This window comes from Physella acuta, unplaced genomic scaffold (genome assembly GCF_028476545.2).
Source record: "Physella acuta isolate Inbredline_101_S28 unplaced genomic scaffold, ASM2847654v3 ptg000200l, whole genome shotgun sequence".
NCBI lineage: Eukaryota > Metazoa > Mollusca > Gastropoda > Physidae > Physella > Physella acuta.
This window is the reverse complement of record NW_026731719.1, coordinates 993,558-1,020,000: the sequence shown is the minus strand read 5'-3', so window position 1 is coordinate 1,020,000 and position 26,443 is coordinate 993,558. Positions and strand designations below refer to the sequence as shown.

General features: G+C 35.8%; 4 protein-coding genes and 2 long non-coding RNA genes across 6 annotated transcripts in view; 3 read left to right on the top strand and 3 right to left on the bottom strand.

The window, feature by feature from the left end:
* Window positions 1-873, top strand: part of LOC131937106 (CD209 antigen-like protein 2) — a 2,392-nt gene extending 1,519 nt beyond the window's left edge. The window contains exon 3 of the mRNA XM_059294300.1: window positions 791-873. Within this exon, the coding sequence (XP_059150283.1) occupies window positions 791-873 (83 nt within the window). The remainder of the gene's footprint in view (window positions 1-790) is intronic.
* Window positions 874-6,156: 5,283 nt separating this feature from the next.
* Window positions 6,157-7,134, top strand: LOC131937148 (uncharacterized). Its single transcript, XR_009386166.1, has 3 exons — window positions 6,157-6,288; window positions 6,496-6,671; window positions 7,046-7,134. It is a non-coding gene; the product is annotated as an uncharacterized LOC131937148 (long non-coding RNA).
* A 321-nt stretch (window positions 7,135-7,455) lies between these two features.
* On the top strand, window positions 7,456-7,990 carry LOC131937149 (uncharacterized). Its single transcript, XR_009386167.1, has 2 exons — window positions 7,456-7,500; window positions 7,669-7,990. It is a non-coding gene; the product is annotated as an uncharacterized LOC131937149 (long non-coding RNA).
* Window positions 7,991-11,508: 3,518 nt separating this feature from the next.
* Window positions 11,509-14,232, bottom strand: LOC131937105 (CD209 antigen-like protein E). The gene is made up of 4 exons (XM_059294298.1): window positions 14,136-14,232; window positions 13,130-13,318; window positions 12,226-12,411; window positions 11,509-11,633 (listed from the first exon to the last, which is right to left on the bottom strand). The coding sequence occupies exons 1-4, from the start codon at window positions 14,230-14,232 to the stop codon at window positions 11,509-11,511; spliced, it is 597 nt and encodes a 198-aa protein (XP_059150281.1).
* A 7,508-nt stretch (window positions 14,233-21,740) lies between these two features.
* On the bottom strand, window positions 21,741-23,211 carry LOC131937104 (putative PPE family protein PPE16). Its single transcript, XM_059294297.1, has 3 exons — window positions 23,208-23,211; window positions 22,578-23,079; window positions 21,741-22,449 (listed from the first exon to the last, which is right to left on the bottom strand). The coding sequence occupies exons 1-3, from the start codon at window positions 23,209-23,211 to the stop codon at window positions 21,741-21,743; spliced, it is 1,215 nt and encodes a 404-aa protein (XP_059150280.1).
* Window positions 23,212-23,416: 205 nt separating this feature from the next.
* Window positions 23,417-26,179, bottom strand: LOC131937103 (uncharacterized). Its single transcript, XM_059294296.1, has 2 exons — window positions 26,161-26,179; window positions 23,417-23,784 (listed from the first exon to the last, which is right to left on the bottom strand). The coding sequence occupies exons 1-2, from the start codon at window positions 26,177-26,179 to the stop codon at window positions 23,417-23,419; spliced, it is 387 nt and encodes a 128-aa protein (XP_059150279.1).
* Window positions 26,180-26,443: the final 264 nt, after the last annotated feature.

The following is a 26,443-nucleotide window of genomic DNA, read 5'->3' as shown; positions in this document are numbered from 1 at the left end:
AAGTTTAGGGGAGATCACTCCCGGTTTATTTAAATTGGGTAAAATTATTTATAAAAACGTTTGCATCATACATTGACCTTTTTACTTTCTCGTACATACGAAGCATAGAGAAAGTCTTGTAATCGTGCAAAAAAAAATCTGCCTTTGTGTATGTGTGTATTTTATGTTGACCGGAATTAGTAATTTAAGCTATTTCTGATTTCTCAAAAACGCATGTAAATTTATAAAGTACTAATAATATCCCGCACTATTATGCATTTTATTTGGCACTCACTTGGTGTGCAATTATTTTTTTTTACGAGATTCTATTCTATTATAAAAAGTTTAAGTAATTAAAAATGGATTTAAAATATTGTCTATGTCCCGAGCTGCCACCCCCCCCCCCCGTAGTGTTATATTAGAATATTCGAGAAAGTTTAGGGGAGATCACTCTCGGTTTATTTTATGTGCTGTTTTATAGCTCCTTGACTATAACTACTATGGTAAAAAATGTATCTGTGTATGTATAATATTTTTTTGGCATTTTTCCCCGTTAATTTTATATAGTCTGGGTGATACTGTCCACTTAACTATTATGAATAATATTTTTAAAATATTTACTACTTTGTTACTTTTTAATAATATGTGTTGTATGCGTACATTCTATTGCATATGTATAGGCCTACACGTAATTAACTATATGTGTACACATATATGTACATTGTTACAGCTAAATACTTTAAGTGAATGTGCACCTAACTGACTCTAAATTTAGCCATGTATTGCACGTGCACATATGTATACATTCCAGGTGAGCCCAACAGTTTTAACGGCGATGAGGACTGTGTGATGTACTCACCTGCGTACAGCGCTCTAGTCGACAGTGCCTGGTGATACTCACCTCTACCTGTGTCAGATGGAGTGTATGTCTTAAGTCTTGTCACAGTAGACATAGTCGACACAGTAGTTAACTCAACCACTATGTTACATAGTCGACACAGTAGTTAACTCAGCCACTATGTCACATAGTGTCACATATTGGACACAGTAGTTAACTCAACCACTATGTCACATTATGTGTATAAATGTTAAGGCCAACCTAATTTCTGACCACTAAATAAAGGAAGACAGATTTGCAACTCAACACGTACGTTTGTTTTATTACAAACTATTTTTCTGTTTCTTTTTTACAAGCTTTTATTTAACTCACTTCCTCTGTCGTCAGTCTGTCTAGACGGAAACGCAGGAGTGAAAATTCGGACAGTTCTACTTGACCGATACGATTCACAGTTGGCACGTGGGTCAAGACATGAAGACAATGCAATCTGAAACTAAATTTGACTTAATTGGATGCCTAATTAATTTTTTATGAATTAATAAAAATTTGGACCGAATTAGTAGGCATGTCTAGCCAACCACACCACACGCGTCATCACCTTCAATAGCTGCGCCATCACGTAATGGCTGCGTTCAAAAACCATTGCGCGCCTACTGAACGTGATGTTCAGTAGGCGCGCAATGGTTTTTAGTCATGTAACTCTATTGTAAAAAAAAACATGTAAAGTACTGAAAAAAAAATTCATAAAAAACGTTTTAATAACAAGCTTTTATGTAATGATGCACTAAAAAGTAGAAAATAAATTATAGACTACTATTTAAATAACTATAAAGAAAAGCGTGGGTGTCTTCCTTAACATTAGTAAAGGTATCCAATAGATACTAAAGTGACCCACGCTTTTCTTTATAGTTATTTAAATAGTAGTCTATAATTTATTTTCTACTTTTTAGTGCATCATTACATAAAAGCTTGTTATTAAAACGTTTTTTATGAATTTTTTAAAGATTTAGGCGTGCTTTTTGTGGGCTGATTTGGTTTAGGTACTTTATCAAGAGTGATTTTTTATAGTAAGTTTATTTTATACATTTATTTCTAAAGTTATTTCTGTTGCGTATTTTTAATAAGGTATTCTCTAGACATCTTCCAAAGTACTTGTATATTGTTTTTCATATTATATAAGAAATGAGTTTTGCTGAATTTCTCGCAAGGTTTATATAGCAATATGGTCACTTGGATTTAAATACCATGCTGGAACACATGTAAAAATACTATCTGGCCGAGAGGAAAAAGCTATGGTGTGGCTGCCAGAAAATATACTGTAGTTATAATGCTTTGATGATTGCTAACTCTTTTTGCCTCGTGTCGGTAGATTTCCATATCACCATTTTCCTTTATTCATGACAAATCTTGCTAAATTCAACTCAACGGCTTTGTTTCCTCATGCCCAGTCGTGAATTTCCACCAATCAGGGCCATGTTTACAAACCGATGTTAGCGAAAACTGTAGGACCAACCGTCGTGACAAATTTCATTGATTCGATTTTTTAAATATATTTAATCATCTAACTCAGGCAATTGTTACGTTACAGTGCATTGTTATCGAGTCTAGACACACGTGAAAAGTTTTGAAGAAATCCATCCGTTAGAATTAATTTGTTTTGTTGTATCTGGCGGATACAGCTCTTTCCATTCCAACACTAAATAATTGTCATTAAATAGTTTTTAAAAAAACCCACGTTTTCTGATTGAACTAAAAAGTAGAAAATAAATTCTATACATCACATTAATGCAAGCGATCACTCTACTATAAGCGATCAAAAACGTGGGGCGCCGAAGTAAAAGTTTTTTATCGGTCATTGTTAATATAAGATGTAAAAGTTATATTACTATTGATTAGATAATACTATTGAGTTTTATTAGGGAGCTTGTAGAGAGTCAACAGTATTAGAAACTGTAAGAAAATCACGGCGCCCCACGTTTTTCATCGCTTATAGTAGAGTGATCGCTTGCATTTTTGCAAAATATACGTCTGATGTACGTCAACTGCTCATCATTTGCATAATCAGTGTAGATCAACCTGATTTTTTAAAAAAAAGTGTACTTTTAGGTCTACCGAAAATTTTTTAATGGGATGGAGGATTGTGTACCATACACACAAGCAAGAAAGACTTTAAACGATGATACCGTATGCATAAGAGTACCGGTACCACTTTTTACTCAAACTATTTTTTAAGCTGTATAGCTATTTAATTCAATAAGACATCATAAATATGTGTACATTATTAAAAATAAATAAAATTAGTTTCAAATTATGAATTAATCTCCTTTTAAAAAAAGCTTAACGTTCAATGTATAACAAACGCTTGCTATAAGTTCCAACATTTAAAAGACATTTTGAAACTATTTGGGGAAAATTGTATGAAGTGTTACATAAACCAGAGCCGATAAATCGATACTTATATTAGTTAGTTAACTAATGAAAAATTGAACAAAAATATTTTCAGTAGATTATGCGTGAACATTTTCCTTTAGGGGTAGCTGAGTTTCATAAAGCGCTCAGTAGTTCAATGATTGTATAACACACCTCAGTAATTGTTTAAAACACCTCATTGATTGTATAACACACCTCAATGATTGTGTAACACACCTCAATGATTGTCAAGCACACAACAGTGATTGTGTAACACATTTTGATGATTGCGTGACACAGCTCAGTGAATGTGCGACACACCTCGGTGTGACTCCTGAGTGATTGTGTGACACAACTCAAACTGTCTAGCGTGTCCTGGTGACATTAAATTTTCATTTAATGTGTACACGTTGTCGGGTCAAGGTGTACATTTTGTCATATCGATGTGTACAAGAATCCGTTGTCGTCCCCTTATGTTGTGAATTTATTGGCACACAGGTACGGGTAAACCGTGGCACCACATTTAGGACAGTTACAAAAGATTAACGCTAATGAAATAAACCGGGAGTGATCTCCCCTAAACTTTCTCGATTATTCTTATATAACACTACGGGGGATCGCAACTCGGGATATATACAACATTTTTAATCCATTTTAATTACTTAAACTTTTTAAAATACAAGAGAATCTCGTAGATAAAAGAATTGCGCATTAATTGAACTCCAAACAATCTGTGTATAAGAGTGCGGGATATTTTTAGTACTTTATAGATTCACATGCGTTTTTTTGTGAAATCAAAAATACCGTAAACTACTTCTTCCGGTTAACGGAAATCAGAGGCGTAGCGAGGAGGGGGGGGGGCGGACAGCACCGGGTGACACATTTTAGGTGGGTCACACCAAGGCAAAAAATAGCAAAATATATAGAGAAAAACTTGAGGGGGGGTGCAAATCGAAATTTTGAGGGGGGGGGGGTACAAATCGAAAATTAGAGAGGGGGTGCAAATCAAAAGTTTGCAGGGGGGGGGTGCAAATCGAAAATTCGAAAGTTTGTCCCCGGGAAGGGTCGGTACGCCTCTGGGGGTGACACGAAATTACGTCTGTTAATTCATCACTTGAAAAACAAACAATGGTGAAAGCTTGATTTCATTTAAAACCTGTCCTTTCACATCTACGGACATGTCTGCTATAAGCCGCCGAATAGAATTATTAGACAGGATATTTGTTGCATCTTTACTGCACTGAAATCCTCAACAATTAATTTCACCATCTTCAACATTGAGGGTTTGATGCGATTTTCTCCTATTGTGTAAGAGGTTTTTTTTTTGCATGGCAATTTCTAATTCGACTTCATATGATGCTTGCACTAATGCTGTTATATCTTTTTGGTGTGTTTCGAATGACTCGTCTCAAATGACGTTTTAGTTTTGAAGGTTTCATGGACTCGTTGATGAGAGCACAGTACGCATTGTTTCTTCTCGATTCAGTTTCCAGAGATGTTAGTAAGGCCGAATTTCAGATATTTTTCTAATTCAGATATTTATGTTGTTTTTTTTTCATTGATAAGGTTTGGTCTACCAGTTGGCGAACCCCAGAAAGGCATTCGCAACCCCCTGGGGTCACGACCCCCAGTTTGGGAACCCGTGGTTTAAATGAAGGTTTATAGCTTGTACTATATATTTTCGTTTTAATTATAGTCAGATACTTTTACATACATATATATATATATATATATATATATATATATATATATATATATATATATATATATATATATATATATATATATATATATATATATACATAAGTGTGTGTGTGGACCTATCGCTCCCCCTCAACCCAAAAACCTACTCAGACTCCTATTATCCCTGGCCATCTTTGTCACTGGATCTTTCTATTAAGTCTGAACGTATTAGAAATAAATTAAACACTTCTAATTTGAGTTTTCTGGTTAAACAAAATCGTTGATTTATGTCCAGCTTCTGCTTTGAATATTTCGGCTTTCACATCTCTTAAATCCAAAGGCGATCAGACAATTATTTTTTTAATGAACATGGGACGAGGTAGGATGTAGACGTACGTGAGGGTTGTATTAGAGGTTGAGTTGGAGGTTGTATTGGAGGTTGTATTGGAGGTAGTTTTGGAGGTTGTATTGTAGGTTGTATTGGAGGTTGTATTGGAGGTTGTATTGGAGGTTTTATTGGAGGTTTTATTGGAGGTTGTATTGGAGGCTGTAGTTGGAGGTTGTATTGGAGGTTGTATTGGAGGTTGTAGTTGGAGGTTGTATTGGAGCTTGTATTGGAGGTTGTATTGGAGGTTGTATTGGAGGTTGTAGTTGGAGGTTGTATTGGAGCTTGTATTGGAGGTTGTAGATGGAGGTTGTATTGGAGGTTGTATTTGTATGTTGAAATGGCAGGTTGTATTTGTAGGTTGTGGGAGGAAGATCATAGTGGAAGGTTTTATTGGTAGGTTGTAGCTGTAGGTTGTAGTTGTAGGTTGCAGTGGTATGTTGTAGTGGTAGGTTGTAGCGGTAGATTGTAGTAGTAGATTGTAGTAGTAGATTGTAGCAGTAGATTGTAGTAGTAGATTGCAGTAGTAGATTGTAGTAGTAGATTGTAGTAGTAGATTGTAGTAGTAGATTGTAGTAGTAGATTGCAGTAGTACGTTGTAGTAGAAGGTTATAGTTCAAAGCTGTGGTGGGATATCGTAATGGTAGGATGTAATTGTAGGATGAGGGTATTTTAGTTCAGTGAATGCGGTCATACAATAAATAGTTGAAACGTTTAACTAACCAAATATAAACAAATTCAAAATAAAATAAAGGCTAACCTTAAAAGTTTAAAAAAACATCAACAGTATAGCAGTAATACAAACATAAACAGATAAACTGGAGTGTATTATCAACCATTAGCTTAATCAGCTGTTCCATATAGAACTTTAATTAGTCTGTCAGATTAGCAGGTTCACATTAGTCGTTCCACCAGCCGTCGCAGGCAGAGCTTCAGAAGATGAGTTCCCTAACGGTGTTTGGTTTCCTGTGTCTTGCCATGGCAATACAACCAGGTATTTTGGTCGAGGTTTTAATTGTACTAACATGTGCGTCTGTATTTCAAAAACACAAGTAACGATCGTTGCAAGACAAATCTACTCAGCTACAAACATGATTACTTGTGCTTATTGATCGGATATATATATATATATATATATATATATATATATATATATATACATATATGTATATGTATATGTATATCGGATTACAATTTCCAGGATTTGCCGATCTTGTCGGATACAAGATAGTTGTAAAAACAGGTAATAAACTGGCAGGGGGAACCCACGCAAATGTTTTCATGAGTTTGTTTGGTTCAAAGGGAACAACTGGCAGGATTCCTCTTCCACGTCAGCATAATGACAGCTTTCAGAGGGGAATCCAGGATGAGTTTAATGTAAGCATGTTTTGCCTGTCTGTAGCACTTTGTGACACGTCCTTCACTATATGTTTTGGGTTTATGTACACTTCGCAGTTGTCGGATTTCGGGAAATTGAGTGGTGTTAAGAACCACAGAAAACATAATGACCAACTCAACCAGCACAAAAGGACAAAATCTCAATTGTAAAAAAACAAAAGACCAACTTTACAATAGGGCTGGTAAGTAGGTCACCAACCATTTCAATGGCTCATGTAGGTTTTATTGAGCCGTCGAACTGGTTGGTGACCTACTTACCAGCCATATTAAAGCAGGTAAAAAAGCAACAGCACACTCCGGTGTGTTAAGCCACGTAAGATATTTAAAGATATCGTTCCTAAATATTTCTTCAGGTGACTTCCTTCAACGTTGGACGAGTTCACTCTATAGAAATTGGACATGACAACGTTGGCTTGTGAGCGGGCTGGTTCCTTGATCATGTGAGTAACTACGCGCATATATATATATATATGTATATGTATATATATATATATATATATATATATATATATATATATATATATATATATATATATATATATATATATATATATACATTTATACAACCAATTAGATCTCTTCTAATAACACACACACATACCTATATAAGTATATATATATATATATATATATATATATATATATATATATATATATATATATATATATATATATATATATATATATATATATACTTATAAATAATTATATATTTTATTTATTTTTAATAATCTCAACTTATTTCTGTATTTTCTTTTCCTTGGTAATCGTGACCCAAGCAGTGGCAGAAGTGGACGAGCATACAGAGGTAAGCTAGTGGGTTCCTGACTTTTGTAGGTGTCTGATTCTATAATGACCAGTAGAATAATCTAAAAAGCTAGTGCTTTGTATCTTCGGACAGTATGATTATTGTATAGTCCAGTACATTGAAATGAATGTTATTTTGAAAATCTCCCTACTTTATCTCACCCTGCAGAAACCTGGCTGCACCACATACAGGTTTGACTACAACAACTGGATCGCTAAAGACGAAGGGGACCATTCACTTGTCAAGAGCATAAAAGTCGCATCGACAGATGTCAAACCAGCTTAAAGCAATACGCATGCACAAATTGCCTTCACGGGAAGATTTGGATTTAAAATTAAAAGGAAATCTAAAATATTAATCTATGATTTTAAAGTATGTTCTTTTTAAAATTCATTTTTAGTGAAGGTATTAGAAATACTACTTTGAAAAGATAACATTTAGTTTTGGTATTTAAAATTACAATGAAATAAAGTAATATCAATTATTTTAATTGCGTTGTTTTACGTTTTATTAACTGCTATCATGACTTCTCTACGGATTTTGTTGTCTTAGAAAAAACAGATTAGGACTTATAAATCAAATACCTCATACTTCCTCACTACTCGAGCCAAAATCTACTTCCCACCCCATGGGTCCACATGTCAACTACTGCGACTACTTATAAGCAAAACATCAAAACTTTTTATCATGGAATTGGGATGAAGGTGGTCGGTTATAAAAAAGGTGATTGTGTAAGGAGAAGGTGATTGTGTAAGGGGATTGGGATTGTGTAAGGGGATGGTGATTGTTTAAAAGTAAGGTGATTGTGTAAGAGTAAGGTGATTGTGTAAGGAGAAGGTGATTGTGTAAGGGTAAGGTGATTGTGTAAGGGAATAGTGTTTGTGTAAGGGAATAGTGTTTGTGTAAGGAGAATGTGATTGTGTAAGGGGAAGGTGATCGTGTAAGGGGATTGTGATTGTGTAGGGGTAAGGTGATTGTGTAAGGAGAGGGTGATTGTGTAAGGGGAAGGTGATTGTGTAAGGGCATGGTGATTGTGTAAGAGAAAGTGAATGTATTTGGGTTGGTGATTTTGTGAGGGGAAAATCATTCTGTTCGTCTAAGGTAATTAATATATGATTGTGGTGAAAGTGAATGTGTAAGGAAAAGGTTATTGTGTAAGGAAAAATTGATTATGTTTGACCAAGGTAACTGTGTGAAGATGATGATAAATTGTCAGAAGAATTACACATAGATAGTGCAATTGTGTCGCCAGGGAGCATGGACTAATTTATATCAAATATTGTTGAAACATGGTGGAAGTGTATAGAATGGGAATTATTTACCCCCCCCCCCTCCTCTCATACCCTATTCACTGACCTGCCGTTTTGAAATTTAGTATTTTTCGTGTTGGATTTTGTGAGTTTGGTATGTTCAATTGATGGGCTTAGTTTAATTAAGTACACATTCTTTTAAAATTAGGTTAATTAAGGGTGTATGTGTGCGATGTGAGATGGAAGGAAGTGGGAGGGTGGGGGTGGGGGTGGGGAGGGGGGGGGGTTGATGCAGTTTGATTTGTTTTTGTGTGGCTTCTCGCTTATATAAGGTTTTAAGATTTATATTTTCTTTGTAAGTTGAAGATATGGGATAGTGGAAGAGGTGGGTATTGTTATGTTTATATATATATATATATATATATATATATATATATATATATATATATATATATATATATATATATATATATATATATATATATATATATATATATATATATATATATATATATATATATATATATATATATATATATATTTCGTTAGACGGAAGACTGAGTTGAAGTTTTAGTTCAAAGTAAGTTAGGAAGTTGGGCTTTTGTAAATTGTGTGTGTTTTTGTGAGTAGGCTTTTGTGAGTAGGCTTTTGTGTGTAGGCTTATGTGTGTGGGCATTTGTGAGTAGGCTTTTGTGAGTGGGCTTTTGTGAGTAGGTTTTTGTAGTTTTTTTGTCTTTTGTGTTTTTTAGGTTTTCGTAAATTGGACTTTTTATAATTTAAGTGTATGTTTGTAAAATAAGATTTTTCGTATTGTCTATTGGTTGTGTGTGTTGTTCTTTTTTCTGCGTTTCATTCTGTAGAACGAATTTAGAAACATGAGTTCGGAATTTATCAATGTCTTTGCGTACTTGATTGAGTTTTGACTACTGTGCATTTTTTTCACATTACTCCCTGGCCTGGATTTGAACACGGGACTCTGAGATACAGATCACGATCTGTAACGTGATTCCTGCATGTTTAAAAACTTGAAAATTTCAAATGCTAAAAAAATTCGATTTAACGATTATTTTTATCTTGACGCTCTACAATGAGAAGAATGTCAGGTGGATCACGAATGACAGCTAAGCCACTTGAGAAATTGAGAACCATTCAGCTTTTTTCCTATCACGTGATACAGGGGTAAATACGTCATTTATTCAGACCCATTGACAAAAAATATTTCTCACGAAGATTTCTAATTCTTCAAGAGCAGACTCGGAAATTAGGGAATTCCCATTCGCTGAGTGGGGTTTATTGATAAGCTAATTATAGCAACCCTTCGTCCAATCAGCTTTCGTGTGAGATTATTTTAAAAAAAATTAGTATACAATTTTTTAGATTTGGTCATGGACGTAGCAAGGGGGGGGGGGGGGGGGGCGGGGGTGCGGATCGCACTGGGTGACACCATTTAGGGGGGTGACACCTAAGCAAAAAATAGTAAAATATATAGAGAAAAATTTGCGCGGGGGGGGGGGTGCAAATCGAAAGTTTGAGGGGAGGGGGGTGCACATCGAAAATTGAAAGTTTGTCCCCGGGAAGAGTCGCTACGCCTCTGGGGGTTGACACCATTAAGTGCCGCACCGGGTGAAACCCGACCTCGCTACGCCACTGACGGAAATTACTCAAAATTTGACAGAAGGCAGAAATGTAAATCTTTTACTTGTATGTGAAATATCGTTCATCTAAAAAACAGTACTCAAGTTATAGGCTTTTCAAAAATTGAAAGTAGAATAAGTTCCACTTCCGGTATCGAAAATCGCTGAAAAGTTGGTACAGATCTACAAATTTGATATAATACTTATATATGAAATTTCATCAAACTAGCTGTAACGGTACTCAAGCAATCGTGTTTACAGACAACACGTCCTGTCCCTGACTTTACCTTTCTTTAACTGTCTAACAGGTACACATTAGCTACACACCACAAAAGACACAGTGAATACTCAAGGGACGTACATAATACAAAGGGACTTAAAAATCACTAACAAGACATAATGTAAGTGACTCGATTTCTTCAAACACTGTGTTAATGCTACATTAGAAGGAACTTTGTAACTTTTACAAAAACACAACCGTTGTTTATTATATGATATATGTCACAAACAATGTTGATATAATATAAGTTTGCGGCACAAAACCAAGAATGCCAGCATTACATACCAGATTCACATGACTATTTTCCTACTGGACGACACACACTAACGCAGAGGCGTAGCGAGGGGGGGGGACACATGTCCCCGGGCGCCGACCTCAGGGGGGCGCCAAATTGAAAGTTTGAGGGGAGGGGGTGCAAATGAAAAGTTCGAGGGGGGGTGCAAATGGAAAGTTCGAGGGGGGTGCAAATCGAAAGTTTGAGGGCGGGGGTGCAAATCGAAAGTTTGTCCCCGGGTGCCGGGAAGGGTCGCTACGCCTCTGCACTAACGTCAAGACTCAAATAACAAAAGATACTAGGCGACACAAGTTATGTAGTGTAGCAAGTTTACAATCTGTTTCAAATCAAATTGCAAGCAAGTATCTTGATTGTATGCATCATACCACGCCGCTGGTACCATCTGATAGAGCTACAGCAACTGATACTTCATCTCACACAAGTACCTCGACTGTAGGCTGCAGAACGCATCGTTGTACCATCTAACAGAGCTACAGCAACCGATACTTCATCTCACACAAGTACCTCGACTGTAGACTGCAGAAGGCGTCGTTGTACCATCTGATAGAGCTACAGCAACCGATACTTCATCTCACACAAGTACCTCGACTGTAGGCTGCAGAACGCATCGTTGAGGCCCTGGATTCTGGGCTGATACTCTACACAGTCCTCCACCCCTGGGCTGCTCGGCTCACCTGGACAAAACAATCATCAGAAACATCTGGAAACTTTTTCTTTAGACATTCCCGTCAATAACACAATCATGTTTTAGTTTCTATGATAAAATGATGTTTTTGAAAGATATGGGCCTATCTAAAATATAAAATTATAAATCTGATATAAATCTTAAGTTGAAAGATTAAGCAGAAAATCATTAGCTGAAGCATTATATCTTCTTCATTATGCTGCTAGTACTTGTACCATTCATTTTGGTCATATTGTCAAATTATCTGTCGGTCTGTCTATGCATTTGTCGTCAAGTTCCATCAGTCTGTTTATATTAATTTGACAAATGTAACGAGCTCTTCAAACTTTCAAAATAAATTAATTCCTAATGATGATGAATTACAATTTAATTTTGAGTCTGTTTAGATAATGAAAGAAGAAAGAAAAAATTGTAAACGCGGTTTCTTTTATTTTTTTACGTTGGAAGTTTTTAACAATAGAAATAACGCTAAATGATTAGGTAAAACACATTTTTTTTAGAAATAATTAATTATAATTTAGGCATTGACATTTTGGAAAAAATATGAAACATCTTAAGACAGGGTGAGTGTCAAGGCATACCTGTGGCAAATATGACAGGTCCCCAACTATCTGCCATATCTGTACCATCGTCCGCCCATCTCCACACGCCCACACTTGACAAGTCATCCAAGCCCACCCAAAACTCGACCCTCTCAGCCGCAACTATTTCCCACAAAATGCTCAGCTTTTCTTGGCTCTTCACTGTGTACAGGTTCCCTCCCATGTCTGGTGTGGGAGGAACAATTTTCTTGTTATATAATTTACATCATCAGGTTAAAACTCTGTACACTAATGAAGGTGTATTTGGAACTATACATACTTAGGCATAACTACACGGAGGTTTTTTTTTAAAAATACATGCGTTTTCTGGGTTTCGGAAAGGTGTTGTTTTAGTCTAGACAATGATTACTAATGAGTAGCTAATGATTATTACAGTAGCTAATGATTATTAGTTGTTAATGATTAACACATTGGTTAACAATGATTACAGTAGTTAATGATCACTACAGTAGTTAATAATTATTACAGTAGTTGGTGATTATTAGTTGTTAGTGAGTATTACAGTTATTAACGAGAATGGAAGTTTGAAATGATTACCCTTGCATGACTCCTTGGCGTTCAAGTAATTCTGGTGGTCACGTGACAACCTCACACAGACACCCACACTACCGCTGGCGTGGAAGCTGAAGTTGGACGACGTATCACACAAGGGTGTGACACTGTAGGTTGTCACGTGACTAGTCGTGACACTGTAGGTTGTCGGCCGACTGGTCGCTACAGCCTTTTGCTTTAGCCATAACCCTAGATGGGTAGGGGGGAGTTATCGAACATTATTGGCGACAGAACACATATATTTAATAATGAAATAAATTGAAGTTTAATAACGGTTGAATTTCTAACAAAAGATATGACACTTGAAGTGTCGCTAGCCTAGTATTCTCACCGAGTTTACACGTCTTGAGCGTGTCATTGATAGAGAAACTAAAGCATGTGTTGTACCGGTACAGACATGTTCGAGCACAACTGAGGGGATTAGTGCTAGCCACCTCCACACCCAGGGGCACAAACGTGTGGTACGGGTCCATGAGAAGGCTGAACATGATCTGGGAAGTTCCAGAGCTACTGGCTCGTCCTGCAACAGTAGAGAATCTTAAATTCCATAGAAGATGTCTTCGTTCACAGACAAGATGAATTCATAAACAATAGAATATTTTCCGTTAAACTTAATGCTTTATACTTCTACGCTGAAGCAGTGGCGTAGCGAGGTCGGGTGTCACCCGGTGCGGCACTTAATGGTGTCACCCCCCCCCCCCCCCAGAGGCATAGAGACCCTTCCCAGGGAGAAACTTTCAAATTTTCGATTTGCACCACCCCCCCTCAAACTTTCGATTTGCACCCCCCCCCCCTCAAGTTTTCGATTTGCACCCCCCCCTCAAACTTTCGATTTGCACCCCCCCCCCCTCGAGTTTTTCTCTATATATTTTGCTATTTTTTGCCTTGGTGTCACCCCCCTAAATGGTGTCACCCGGTGCGGTCCGCACCCCCCACCCCCCCCCCCCCCTCGCTACGCCCCTGCGCTGAAGACACCATGTATTCAGTTTTTTCCGCATGAACTCCGCATAAAACAAGATGCGAATTTTGTCCCAATATTTTGGCCTCAACGTGTTAACATGACATCGTTAGCTGTCAACATCACGCGGTTAGACAACACGGAAGAATTCAACCGTCAATTCTCAGATTGATTCAGATGAGGTAAATAAAACTTCTCGGCCCTCCTTTTTTTAAACGTTTAAAACTGTAATTTCAAATGAAATAGGCCTACTAAACTAACATATTTTTAAAAAAATTCTAGTCGTATAGCAAGTCTTAATTTTAAAAGTGTTTTATCTCAATACACATAGCTATAGTTCTCTTGTAAAATCTATGTATTAAAGTTACCGAATTCTAACCTGCAAGCAGAATATGAGATAAGTAAACCATAAGCAGCTTGTGTGGGCCCGATGTTAGCCCGAGGACACGGGGCTTTCTGTACTGAGGTGTGTTCATGGTCGACTTCTCCAGTTTAGTAGCTGATCAACTGGGGAATGATGAAAATATTTTGTATCAAAGTGTGGGAACAATAGTTTAATTTATTTTTACTATCACATATTATTTAAGCAATAGAAGTATGTTCAAATCAATTATATATTACAACTAGCCGTCCCGGCCAGGCCCTGCTCTGGCATCTCTGAAAAACGAATCTGTAAATGACCATAACTTGTGTAATCAGCATTTATCCGGCATTGCCCACCCTAACTGTGATAGATTGTAATCACTGACGAGGAGCCACATAGCTTGTTAACAGTCTTTATTATGTACAGACGCCATGATGCGAAGAGAGAGAGGAAGGAAGTAGCGAGAGAGAACTATTTATAGATAACATGTAAGGGACATCACTCAAGATAACAATATAAATATAATACTAATACAGAGAGTGAGTTCCCTTGACCTCACAATTAACTCAATCTATTACATCCCTTTACCCTTAGAACACAATAACACATCTCTCAATAGAACAATTGATAGTATCCTAAAATCACCAATTATATTGTAACATGAACACTATGGTAGATTACATCCTTACAAACAATGCACAATATGCTACAACATAATCAAAATACAAAACAATAATGTCAAAGTCCTTTTGACCTTTAGAATCATAGGTCTAACTTATTTGGGACTTTGATTGTCCTGCTTGACCTTCTCAGTGGCTTCTGATTTGGTGACTCAAGATTCTGACCATCTGGATTCTCTATCTCAGGAGGTCTAGGATTTAAATCATTAACTCCAGAATTTACATTTTCTGACTCCAGACAACTTGGTTCACTCATATCAACAGAACTTGGTTGTGGAACAAACTGAGTTGGTGTGAACTGATCAGATTTGGTGGGATTGACAGATTCACACTTATTATCTGCACAAGTTATTTTTAACTTTATAAGACACAGGTCCTGTACATTGAACAATTTGACCTGGTATCCATTTTTCCTTTTTCCCATAATTTCTTAGATACACATTCTCATTAACACCAAATTCTCTTTCAATGAATGTTTGTCATGATTTAATGGAACTATTTTTGAATTGGCATCTGAAAGTATTATGCTATTATTCAGATCCTTAATTGACATAGATTTCTTTGATTGATCAATTTTCTCAGGTAATCTGATAGTGCTTTCCTGGTAACCAAAAATACTGTTTAAAAGTAATATCCTGGACAATATCACTTTACAACTGTGATCCAGTATTTGAAGTGGGTGTATTAAATGGCAAAAATCTTTTTCTTCTTTTGATGTTACCCTTTTAAGTTTCTGTAAGTGCTAATGATGTTAGCAAAGTTGTTTGATGATCACATTCCTTCTTACTAATGTATTTGAAATTGCCATATCACCATAATCATTTATTAAGTTACAAATACTTTGTTTAGGCAATTCTGACTGATAATGGACTGCATCTTCTCCATCTTTTATATTATCTTCACAAAGGTTTTTATTTCTTATTTTATATGGCTTTAAGTCATCATTCACAGACTCTTCAGGCCAACCATTCTTACAGTACTCATATACTTTTATTAAGCATTCATCTTTTTGTGTTTCTCTTTTAATATCATTCACATTTATATTGGAGTTATCCATGATAGTGAAGAGAACAAATACATCTTCTGGTACATAGCTCAGGCTTTGGTTTTTTAAAGGTAATCTACTAAGACTATCTGCACTATTCTCAGATCCAGGTTTGTATTTCAATTCATAATTGTATGCAGTTAGTGTGATAGCCCATCTTTGAATTCTTGGTGAGACATGCTCAGGTAGGGTTTTGTTTTCCCCAAATAAACCTAGCAATGGTTTATGATCTGTAAAGATGGTGAACTTCCTACCAAACAGAAACTTATGAAATTTCTTAACACCAAAAATGATGCCTAAGCCTTCCCTATCTAACTGAGAATAATTTTTCTCAGCCTGGTTCAAAGATCTACTGGCAAAAGCAATGGGTCTGTCACCCTTCTCATCCATGTGGGACAAGACTGCTCCTACACCATCTGGTGAAGCATCACATGTCAATACAAGTCTTTTCCCTGGGTCATAGTGAGTTAGTAAGGTGTCAGCAGACAAAGCCTCTTTTGCTGTATTAAAAGCAGCTTCTTGTTGTTTACCCCAGTGCCAAGTTGCATTTTTCTGTAGCAGCTTGTACAGTGGTGATAGTTTACCAGACAGATTTCCTATGAACTTTGCATAGTAATTTATCAAGCCCAAAAAAGCTCTTAGTTGTTGAGTATTTTCAGGTTTGGGTGCTTCCTTAATGGCTTTTGTTTTCTCAGGTTGAGGTCTGATGCCTTGCTTGCTTAATATATAACCAAGAAAACTAATTTCTGTCAGCATGAATTGACATTTATCTTTGTTTATCTTTAAACCTTTTTCACCAACAATTTTCAAGACTTTATCAAGTGTTTTAAGATGTTCAGTGTCATTCTTACCAGTTATGTACACATTGTCAAAGTACACACAAACATTTGGAATATCCTTAAAAATACTGTCCATGACAGCTTGGAAAATTCCAGGGCTAGATGATATGCCAAAACATAGTCTTTCATATTGGTAGAGTCCTTTATGTGTGTTTATTGTCGTATAGACTTTTGAATCTGGATGCAGTTCTAGTTGAGTGTAAGCATGACTAAAGTCCAATTCAGTGAATTTGTCTCCTCCTGCCAAATTCAAAGAGATTTCCTCAATGTTAGGTATAGGGTACCTATTTAGCTCTATTTGCTTATTCAGTGTAGTTTTATAATCTCCACAAATTCTTATAGAACCATCCTTCTTTAACACTGGCACAATGGGTGACGCCCAATCGGAATAGTCTACCTTCTTTATGATGCCATTAGATTCCAATCTACTTAGCTCATTTTCAATTTTATTCTTCATTGCATAAGGTGGAACTCTAGCTTTGCAGTATCTTGGATTTGTATCTTTAATGCTTAACTTCACTGTTCTATCATTTAGTAAACCTGAATTACCAAAAACACATTTATTTTCAGATTTAACTTTATCTAGTGAAGTAAGACTAGATTCTTTTACATTCTTCAATGAACAAATACTCTCCCAATTTAACTTAAGATCACTTAACCAGTTCCTACCTAGTAATGGCGGTCCATTTCCTTCAACCACAAGAAGAGGAAGTTTAACACTTTGACCATTATAACTTACATGAACCATACACTCTCCTATTACCGGAACATTGTCACCAGTGTATGTTGTTAGACACTTGTGACATGGCTGTAGAGGCACTGATTCTCCTGTGACAGCGTCAAAATCTTTCTTTGTTATGACTGTTAGAGATGCTCCAGTGTCAAGTTGGAAGCTGATGCTCTTACCGTTGATATTAACTTGTACATTGATGGGAGCATGACTTATTGATTTAACAGAGAACAGGTTGAAATCCGGCTGCAAATCAATTTGAGCATTTTCACAGGTAGAGTGGTTCATTGGTTGGGTTAGGTAGTCTTGGTGAGAGTTAACATAGTGCTGCTTTTGGTTGCGGTACTGTCTTGACTGGCTAGATTTAGCAACAGACGAAGACTTTGCAAAGCAGGCCTTGGCAATGTGACCTTGCTTACCGCACTTATAACAAGTTGCTAACTTGAACTTGCACCGATGAGATGCATGGGGACCTTTGCATCGATGACATTTTTGATAATTATTACTAGATTTAGATCTAGGATTTGAACGAGCAGGCTGTTTAGCATAAGTTGGAATGCTCTGATGGGGTTGATGTTTATGAACTAACCTGCTGTTTACTGCATGGATCCCTGAAGACGCTAAAGATCTCGCCGCATCTGATGACTGCTGGATTGAAGTTGCGAGTTGTATTGCTTTTTCCAATTTTAGATCTGACTCGAGCAGCAACTTTCTTTGAATATCAGGGCTGTTTACACCTGTCACAAACTTTTCACATAATCTGTCAGACAGCGTGTCTCCGAATTCACAAAATCTACTTAAATGACGTAAAGCAGCAACATATTCTGATATTGACTCGTTTGGTTGACGAGTCCTACTGTCAAATCTAGCTCGACATAGAATCTTTGATGGGGTAGGCGCATGGTGGTCTGTTAGCAATTTGCTCAGCTCGTTAAAGCTCTTGGTAGTTAGACTAGCTGGTGAGCATAAGTCCTTTAATAGCCTAAATTGTTGAGGCCCTATGACTGTTAACAAAACAGCTCTCATTTTGGCTTCTATCGTCACGTCGTTAGCTTCTAGGTAAAAGCTTAACCTCTCTAGGTAATCTTGAATGATTTCATCATTCGCATCAAATTCTTTTATTTGGCCATACAGCGCCATAATTCTAGAAATAATTAGCTAATAAGCTCTAGCAAACCTCTTTTTTGCGTAAGTAGGTGCTCTTTCTAGTAGATGTTTATCCTTCGTCGCCAAAATGTGATAGATTGTAATCACTGACGAGGAGCCACATAGCTTGTTAACAGTCTTTATTATGTACAGACGCCATGATGCGAAGAGAGAGAGGAAGGAAGTAGCGAGAGAGAACTATTTATAGATAACATGTAAGGGACATCACTCAAGATAACAATATAAATATAATACTAATACAGAGAGTGAGTTCCCTTGACCTCACAATTAACTCAATCTATTACACTAACCACAACCAACCAAAACACACAAAAAACGCAAATATACCACTAAAGCAAAACAAAAACAAACGAAAACACAAAAACAAACGCAAAGACAAACCCAACCACAAACACAAAGAAAACACAAACACTAATGCAAACAAAAAAGCAAACGAAAACAAATCCAAACGCAAACACAAACACAACCACAACCAAACAAAACCAAAACCAAAACACAAAAAAAACGCAAACATAACACAAATGCAAATACAAACACAAATGAAACACAAAAACAAACGGAAACACAAACACAATCACAAACACAAAGAAAACACAAACGGAAAGGAAAAAAAGCAAACGAAAACACAAATGCAAAGAAAAAAAGCAAACGAAAACAAACCTAAACCCAAATCCAAACGCGAACACAACCACAAACGCAAACCCAAACTCAAACACAAAGAAAACACAAACGCAAAGATAAACTCAAAGGGTCCACAGTCTAGCCTGGGGCGCCAAATCGCACCATGACGACGTGCGGCGTAACCGCCTCATTCAACTTAGTAAACGACTATAGTTTCCAACTCATTCATAGTCTTTTGAACTCACGCGAACGTAGGTACCATAGCGTACACGGGAAGGCCCGGGGCGCCAAATAGCACTCTGTCGGGGTGCCGGAGGACGCCCGGATTTGATTCACTTAAAGACTATAGTAACCTTTCATATCCATAGTCTATCGCACTGTTTAAAACAAAATTATGCAGCATAGCGCTCACATGATAGCCCAGACGCCAAATCGAACCATGCAGGGGCGGCGGCGGACGTGCCTGTTTCAATTTAGTGAACAAAATTATAATACTCAAAGCTTATCCGCAAATGGAAAGAAATAAACATATAGGATTTGCAGGACCTGGCTTATTAAATGTTATTGATTTTAAAAAATAATTAGTGAACAGTATCTTCAGTGTATAGAATAAATAAAAGGCAGTATTAATAATACCAACGACATTGCACTTAATCAATCTACGCTAATTATGTAAATATTTTTTTCCTCAACACCAAAACAAAGTAATAAAAAGTAAATTCTTTCTTCCCCCGATTTAATGGTTTTTTAAAGGGAAGTAACTGTGCAGTCAATACATTTCAGACACAATTTTAGAAATTTTATAAACGTTGATACACTTTTTAAAAATTTTATGTAATGTTCATAATTGAAAATTATTATTCTAAGTATATAAAATGAAAATTGTTTTTAAAAACTTTCAATATCAATTTTTAACTCATAAACTTAGACCATGAGCACTATAATAATCTAACACTTAAATCCATTGAAGTATCCACGACAAACTTATTACACTTTACAAACATGTTACATACAGAATTGAGCTTTATATATTAGATTAATAATTATATGTACTTTCCACTAAATGTATTGTTCACTTGAATTTCCGCCCAAATTAAGATCAAATTTTAATCTAATATTTCATCGGAATAACACATCACTCAAGTACCTCCATTCTATCCAAAATACGTCTGCTCGTGTGTCACATAACTACTGTAGACGAACAAAATCACGTTCATATTTTTGTTCCCATAACAATTAATCAATTTTATTAATTAAGTTGATGTCTCTTCACGACACATACGTTACAAATGAGCAATTATTTATCATCATAAAAATAATTTAAAAGATGGATTTTCATTTTCTTTTAAATTGCAAGTTTAAAAGACAGACTTTGAAACTCTATACTGGTTAATGTGGCATACAAACCACTGGTTAATGAAGCATACAGTTTAAACCACTGGTTAATGAAGCATACATTTTAAAGTCAAACACGAACCTGTGAGAGAGCTTTTTATTAAGGAGCTGTTTCTTGCATACAAGTCGTGGAGCAGCTACACGAAGGAATGCCGTCTTACATTGGAGTCCCTCTACTCCCGTCCGTGCGATCTCGAAGACTCAGAAAATATGAAACAGGTTTAATTACTCTTTTACATCAAACTGATACTTGTAATAAAAATTGCGATGATTAAAATGGGCTGCTTTTAAATCATGGCTCATGTATTGATCCCACGTTTAGCTGACACGGCAAAGTGAGCAAAAAATGACAACAACAAAAAACAACGATAGCACCACGGAATAACTGAATTACTAATAAAGTAGCACCACGGAATAACTACAATAGAACTAAAGAATCAGTACGGTAGCACTAAATAAGTACCAAGGTAACATTGCAGTAGCACCACGGTAGCACAACGATAGCACCGCAAAATAACTGCGTTCGTAATAAAATAGAAGCACAGAATCAGTACGCTAGCATTAATGTAGCGCTACGGTAGCCCTACAGTAGCGCTACGGTAGCCTAAAAGTAGCATCGCGGAATCACTATGGTATCATTACACTTAAACCCCTGTAGAACTAAAGTAGCACCACGGTATAACTACGACAGAACAACCTAATAACTGCGTTAGTAATAAAGTATAACCAATATAAAGTATAACCTGCATTACTTCTACCGTACTGATTCTGTAATGATCTCGTAATGGTGCTACTTTAATAATACCGTTCCAATTACAAAACAATGCATTCGTTTCTCAAAACTATGGCTTGATATTAGCAATCGATTCAAACTTTTTTCAACATCAATTATCGGGATGAATTAAAAACAAAATCCTCTGTAGCTAATTTCTCGAGCTTTATACTTGTGCCATGTAATTTGCTGTTCTTGGTGCACTGTGTATTGTATCTGGTTGATTGAAAGGTTCACAATGTCGACACTATGTATTGTATCTGGTTCTTAGTGGTTTGGGGTGTAGGTTTATCAACACTATCGCCCAGGGGAGCTGGCTTGACCTTTTGTTTTTTGTAGTTTTTCTTGTTTGCGACATATTAGCGGCAACCTTAATTTTGTCCTGAGTCTAAATGTCCATAGTCTAAATGTCCAACGTCTAAATGTCCATAGTCTAAATGTCCATAGTCTAAATGTCCATAGTCTAAATGTCCAACGTCTAAATGTCCATAGTCTAAATGTCCAAAGTCTAAATGTCCAAAGTCTAAATGTCCAAAGTCTGAATGTCCAAAGTCTATATGTCCATAGTCTAAATGTCCAAAGTCTAAATGTCCAAAGTCTATATATCCAAAGTCTAAATGTCCATAGTCTAAATGTCCAAAGTCTAAATGTCCATAGTCTAAATGTCCAAAGTCTGAATGTCCAAAGTCTAAATGTCCATAGTCTAAATGTCCAAAGTCTAAATGTCCAAAGTCTATATGTCCATAGTCTAAATGTCCAAAGTCTAAATGTCCAAAGTCTATATATCCAAAGTCTAAATGTCCATAGTCTAAATGTCCAAAGTCTAAATGTCCATAGTCTAAATGTCCAAAGTCTAAATGTCCAAAGTCTAAATGTCCAAAGTCTAAATGTCCAAAGTCTAAATGTCCAAAGTCTGAATGTCCAAAGTCTATATGTCCATAGTCTAAATGTCCAAAGTCTAAATGTCCAAAGTCTATATATCCAAAGTCTAAATGTCCATAGTCTAAATGTCCAAAGTCTAAATGTCCATAGTCTAAATGTCCAAAGTCTAAATGTCCATAGTCTAAAAAGGTCCAATGTCTAAATGTCCATAGTCTATATGTCCAAAGTCTAAATGTGCAAAGTCTAAATGTCCAAAGTCTAAATGTCCAAAGTCTAAATGTCCATAGTCTATATGTCCAAAGTCTAAATGTCCATAGTCTAAATGCCCAAAGTCTAAATGTCCATAGTCTAAATGTCCATAGTCTAAATGTCCAAAGTCTAAATGTCCAAAGTCTAAATGTCCATAGTCTAAATATCCAAAGTCTAAATGTCCAAAGTCTAAATGTCCATAGTCTAAATGTCCAAAGTCTAAATGTCCAAAGTCTAAATGTCCAAAGTCTATATGTCCAAAGTCTAAATGTGCAAAGTCTAAATGTCCAAAGTCTAAATGTCCAAAGTCTAAATGCCCAAAGTCTAAATGTCCAAAGTCTAAATGTCCAAGGTCTAAATGTCCAAAGTCTAAATGTCCAAAGTCTAAATGTCCAAAGTCTAAATGTCCAAAGTTTAAATGTCCAAAGTCTATATGTCCAAAGTTTAAATGTCCAAAGTCTAAATGTCCAAAGTTTAAATGTCCAAAGTCTATATGTCCAAAGTCTAAATGTCCAAAGTCTAAATGTCCAAAGTCTAAATGTCCAAAGTCTAAATGCCCATAGTCTAAATGTCCAAAGTCTAAATGTCCAAAGTTTAAATGTCCAAAATCTGTATGTCAAAAGTCTAAATGTCCAAAGTCTATATATCCAAAGTCTAAATGTCCAAAGTCTAAATGTCCAAAGTCTAAATGTCCAAAGTCTAAATGCCCATAGTCTAAATGTCCAAAGTCTAAATGTCCAAAGTTTAAATGTCCAAAGTCTGTATGTCAAAAGTCTAAATGTCCAAAGTCTATATATCCAAAGTCTAAATGTCCAAAGTCTAAATGTCCAAAGTCTAAATGTCCAAAGTCTAAATGTCCAAAGTCTAAATGTCCAAAGTCTAAATGTCCAAGGTCTAAATGTCCAAAGTCTGTATGTCAAAAGTCTAAATGTCCAAAGTCTAAATGTCCAAAGTCTAAATGTCCAAAGTCTAAATGTCCAAAGTCTAAATGTCCAAAGTCTAAATGTCCAAAGTCTAAATGTCCAAGGTCTAAATGTCCAAAGTCTAAATGTCCAAAGTCTAAATGTCCAAAGTCTAAATGTCCAAAGTCTAAATGTCCAAAGTCTAAATGTCCAAAGTTTAAATGTCCAAAGTCTATATGTCCAAAGTTTAAATGTCCAAAGTCTAAATGTCCAAAGTTTAAATGTCCAAAGTCTATATGTCCAAAGTCTAAATGTCCAAAGTCTAAATGTCCAAAGTCTAAATGTCCAAAGTCTAAATGCCCATAGTCTAAATGTCCAAAGTCTAAATGTCCAAAGTTTAAATGTCCAAAATCTGTATGTCAAAAGTCTAAATGTCCAAAGTCTATATATCCAAAGTCTAAATGTCCAAAGTCTAAATGTCCAAAGTCTAAATGTCCAAAGTCTAAATGCCCATAGTCTAAATGTCCAAAGTCTAAATGTCCAAAGTTTAAATGTCCAAAGTCTGTATGTCAAAAGTCTAAATGTCCAAAGTCTATATATCCAAAGTCTAAATGTCCAAAGTCTAAATGTCCAAAGTCTAAATGTCCAAAGTCTAAATGTCCAAAGTCTAAATGTCCAAAGTCTAAATGTCCAAGGTCTAAATGTCCAAAGTCTGTATGTCAAAAGTCTAAATGTCCAAAGTCTAAATGTCCAAAGTCTAAATGTCCAAAGTCTAAATGTCCAAAGTCTAAATGTCCAAAGTCTAAATGTCCAAAGTCTAAATGTCCAAGGTCTAAATGTCCAAAGTCTAAATGTCCAAAGTCTAAATGTCCAAAGTCTAAATGTCCAAAGTCTAAATGTCCAAAGTCTAAATGTCCAAAGTCTAAATGTCCAAGGTCTAAATGTCGAGAGCCTGTTCAAGGCTTTAAGACGGGGTCGATTTAACGGGCTGTTTTGTCAGCGGCCGTTAATGGTTTCATCCTACACTTACCATCCGTTCATCATACTTTAGATACATAATCACAAAGTGATTTGTTTGATCGATTAGCGATCGATTACGAGACGTCTGAAGCCAGCACTACATAGCTACACAAACAACGTCAGAACGGTGTACGCGTTCGGCATGATCAGCGCCGCCTTAAAAACTTATCCTACACAATAGTTTGTCGAGTGACGGCGATTAGAACAAAAAAACTGATCGTGATTAAAAGGTAGTCAACAGCCGAGATCTAGAGCAATATCAATTATTTGTTGTTCTTTGTTTCTCATTTATAAACAGGCTAGGGTAATATCAATTATTTGTTATTCTTTGTTTCTCAGTTATAAACAGACTAGGGTAATATCAATTATTTGTTGTTCTTTGTTTCCCAGTTATAAACAGGCTAGGGTAATATCAATTATTTGTTATTCTTTGTTTCTCAGTTATAAACAGACTAGGGTAATATCAATTATTTCTTATTCTTTGTTTCTCAGTTATAAACAGGCTAGGGTAATATCAATTATTTGTTATTCTTTGTTTCTCAGTTATAAACAGGCTAGGGTAATATCAATTATTTGTTGTTCTTTGTTTCTTGTTTATAAACAGACTAGGGTAATATCAATTATTTGTTGTTCTTTGTTTCTTGTTTATAAACAGATAGAATGCACACCTTCAGTAAAATAAATTCCATTTCAAGTTTAAGATTTTGGAAGAAATCAACGAGCAAATCTTGCCACATATATGTTGGTTTTTTATGTTAGTCTATGTTGTGATGCATCAAAATGAAAAACACAAATGACAGTTTTATACCTGTACTTGTTATTATGGAATCAAACAAATAATTAATAGACACAAAGTACAATAACATATTTGGCATTTTAAAGTTATTACAGAAATTAGATGCTCTTACATTTTCCAATTTAATTCCGTTTTACTTTTTTTTTATAATAGATGCTACACACGAATCGACAATTTATACAAACAGATATTTCTCTTACGTGTGTCAGTACAATGTCAATCGTCTTGCACCAGAAATCAAACCTAATGTAGCGACAGATCTTCTGATGTATCGTCAATATTTAATGGTCTTTTTTGAAGCTTTTTCTTTGCAGTCTAACATTACGATATGTCCCAAAACTGTCTAATTATGGCTTAAAATTATGGCGTACAATTATGGCTTACAATCATGTCGAACAATCAAGTCTTACAATCATGTCGAACAATCAAGTCTTACAATCAAGTCTTACAATCATGGCTTACAATTATGGCTTACAATCATGTCGAACAATCAAGTCTTACAATCATGTCTTACAATCATGGCTTATAATCATGGCTTACAATCATGGCGTACAATCATGGCTTACAATCATGTCTTCAATCAAGTCTTACAATCATGTCGAACAATCAAGTCTTACAATCATGTCTAACAATCAAGTCTTACAATCATGTCTTACATTCATGTCTTACAATCAAGTCTTACAATCATGTCTTGCAACCGCGTCTTACAATCATGGCTTACAATTATGGCTTACAATCATGTCGAACAATCAAGTCTTACAATCATGTCTTACAATCATGGCTTATAATCATGGCTTACAATCATGGCGTACAATAAAGTCTTGCAATCGTGTCTTACAATTATGGCTTACAATCAAGGCGTACAATTACGGCTTACAATCATGTCGAACAATCAAGTCTTACAATCATGTCTTACAATTATGTCTTACAATCATGGCTTACAATCATGTCGAACAATCATGTCGAACAATGAAGTCTTACAATCATGTCGAACAATCAAGTCTTACAATCATGTTTTACAATCATGGCTTACAATCATGTCGAACAATCATGTCAAACAATCAAGTCTTACAATCATGTCTTACAATCATGTCTTACAATCATTTCTGACAATCATGGCTTACAATCATTTCTGACAATCAAGTCTTACAATCATGTCGAACAATCATGTCGAACAATCAAGTCTTACAATCATGTCTTACAATCATGGCTTATAATCATGGCT

What these genes read in the sequence shown, in the direction of transcription:
- LOC131937105 (XM_059294298.1), bottom strand. Translation starts at nt 14,232, where the DNA reads ATGAACACACCTCAGTACAGAAAGCCCCGTGTCCTCGGGCTAACATCG. An exon ending in ATCTCATATTCTGCTTGCAG is followed by an intron (nt 13,319 to 14,135) that starts GTTAGAATTCGG and finishes CTACTGTTGCAG; the next exon opens with GACGAGCCAGTAGCTCTGGA. An exon ending in ACCTGTCATATTTGCCACAG is followed by an intron (nt 11,634 to 12,225) that starts GTATGCCTTGAC and finishes TGTTTTGTCCAG; the next exon opens with GTGAGCCGAGCAGCCCAGGG.
- LOC131937104 (XM_059294297.1), bottom strand. An exon ending in TATGGACATTTAGACTTTGG is followed by an intron (nt 22,450 to 22,577) that starts GCATTTAGACTA and finishes ATGGACATTTAG; the next exon opens with ACATTGGACCTTTTTAGACT.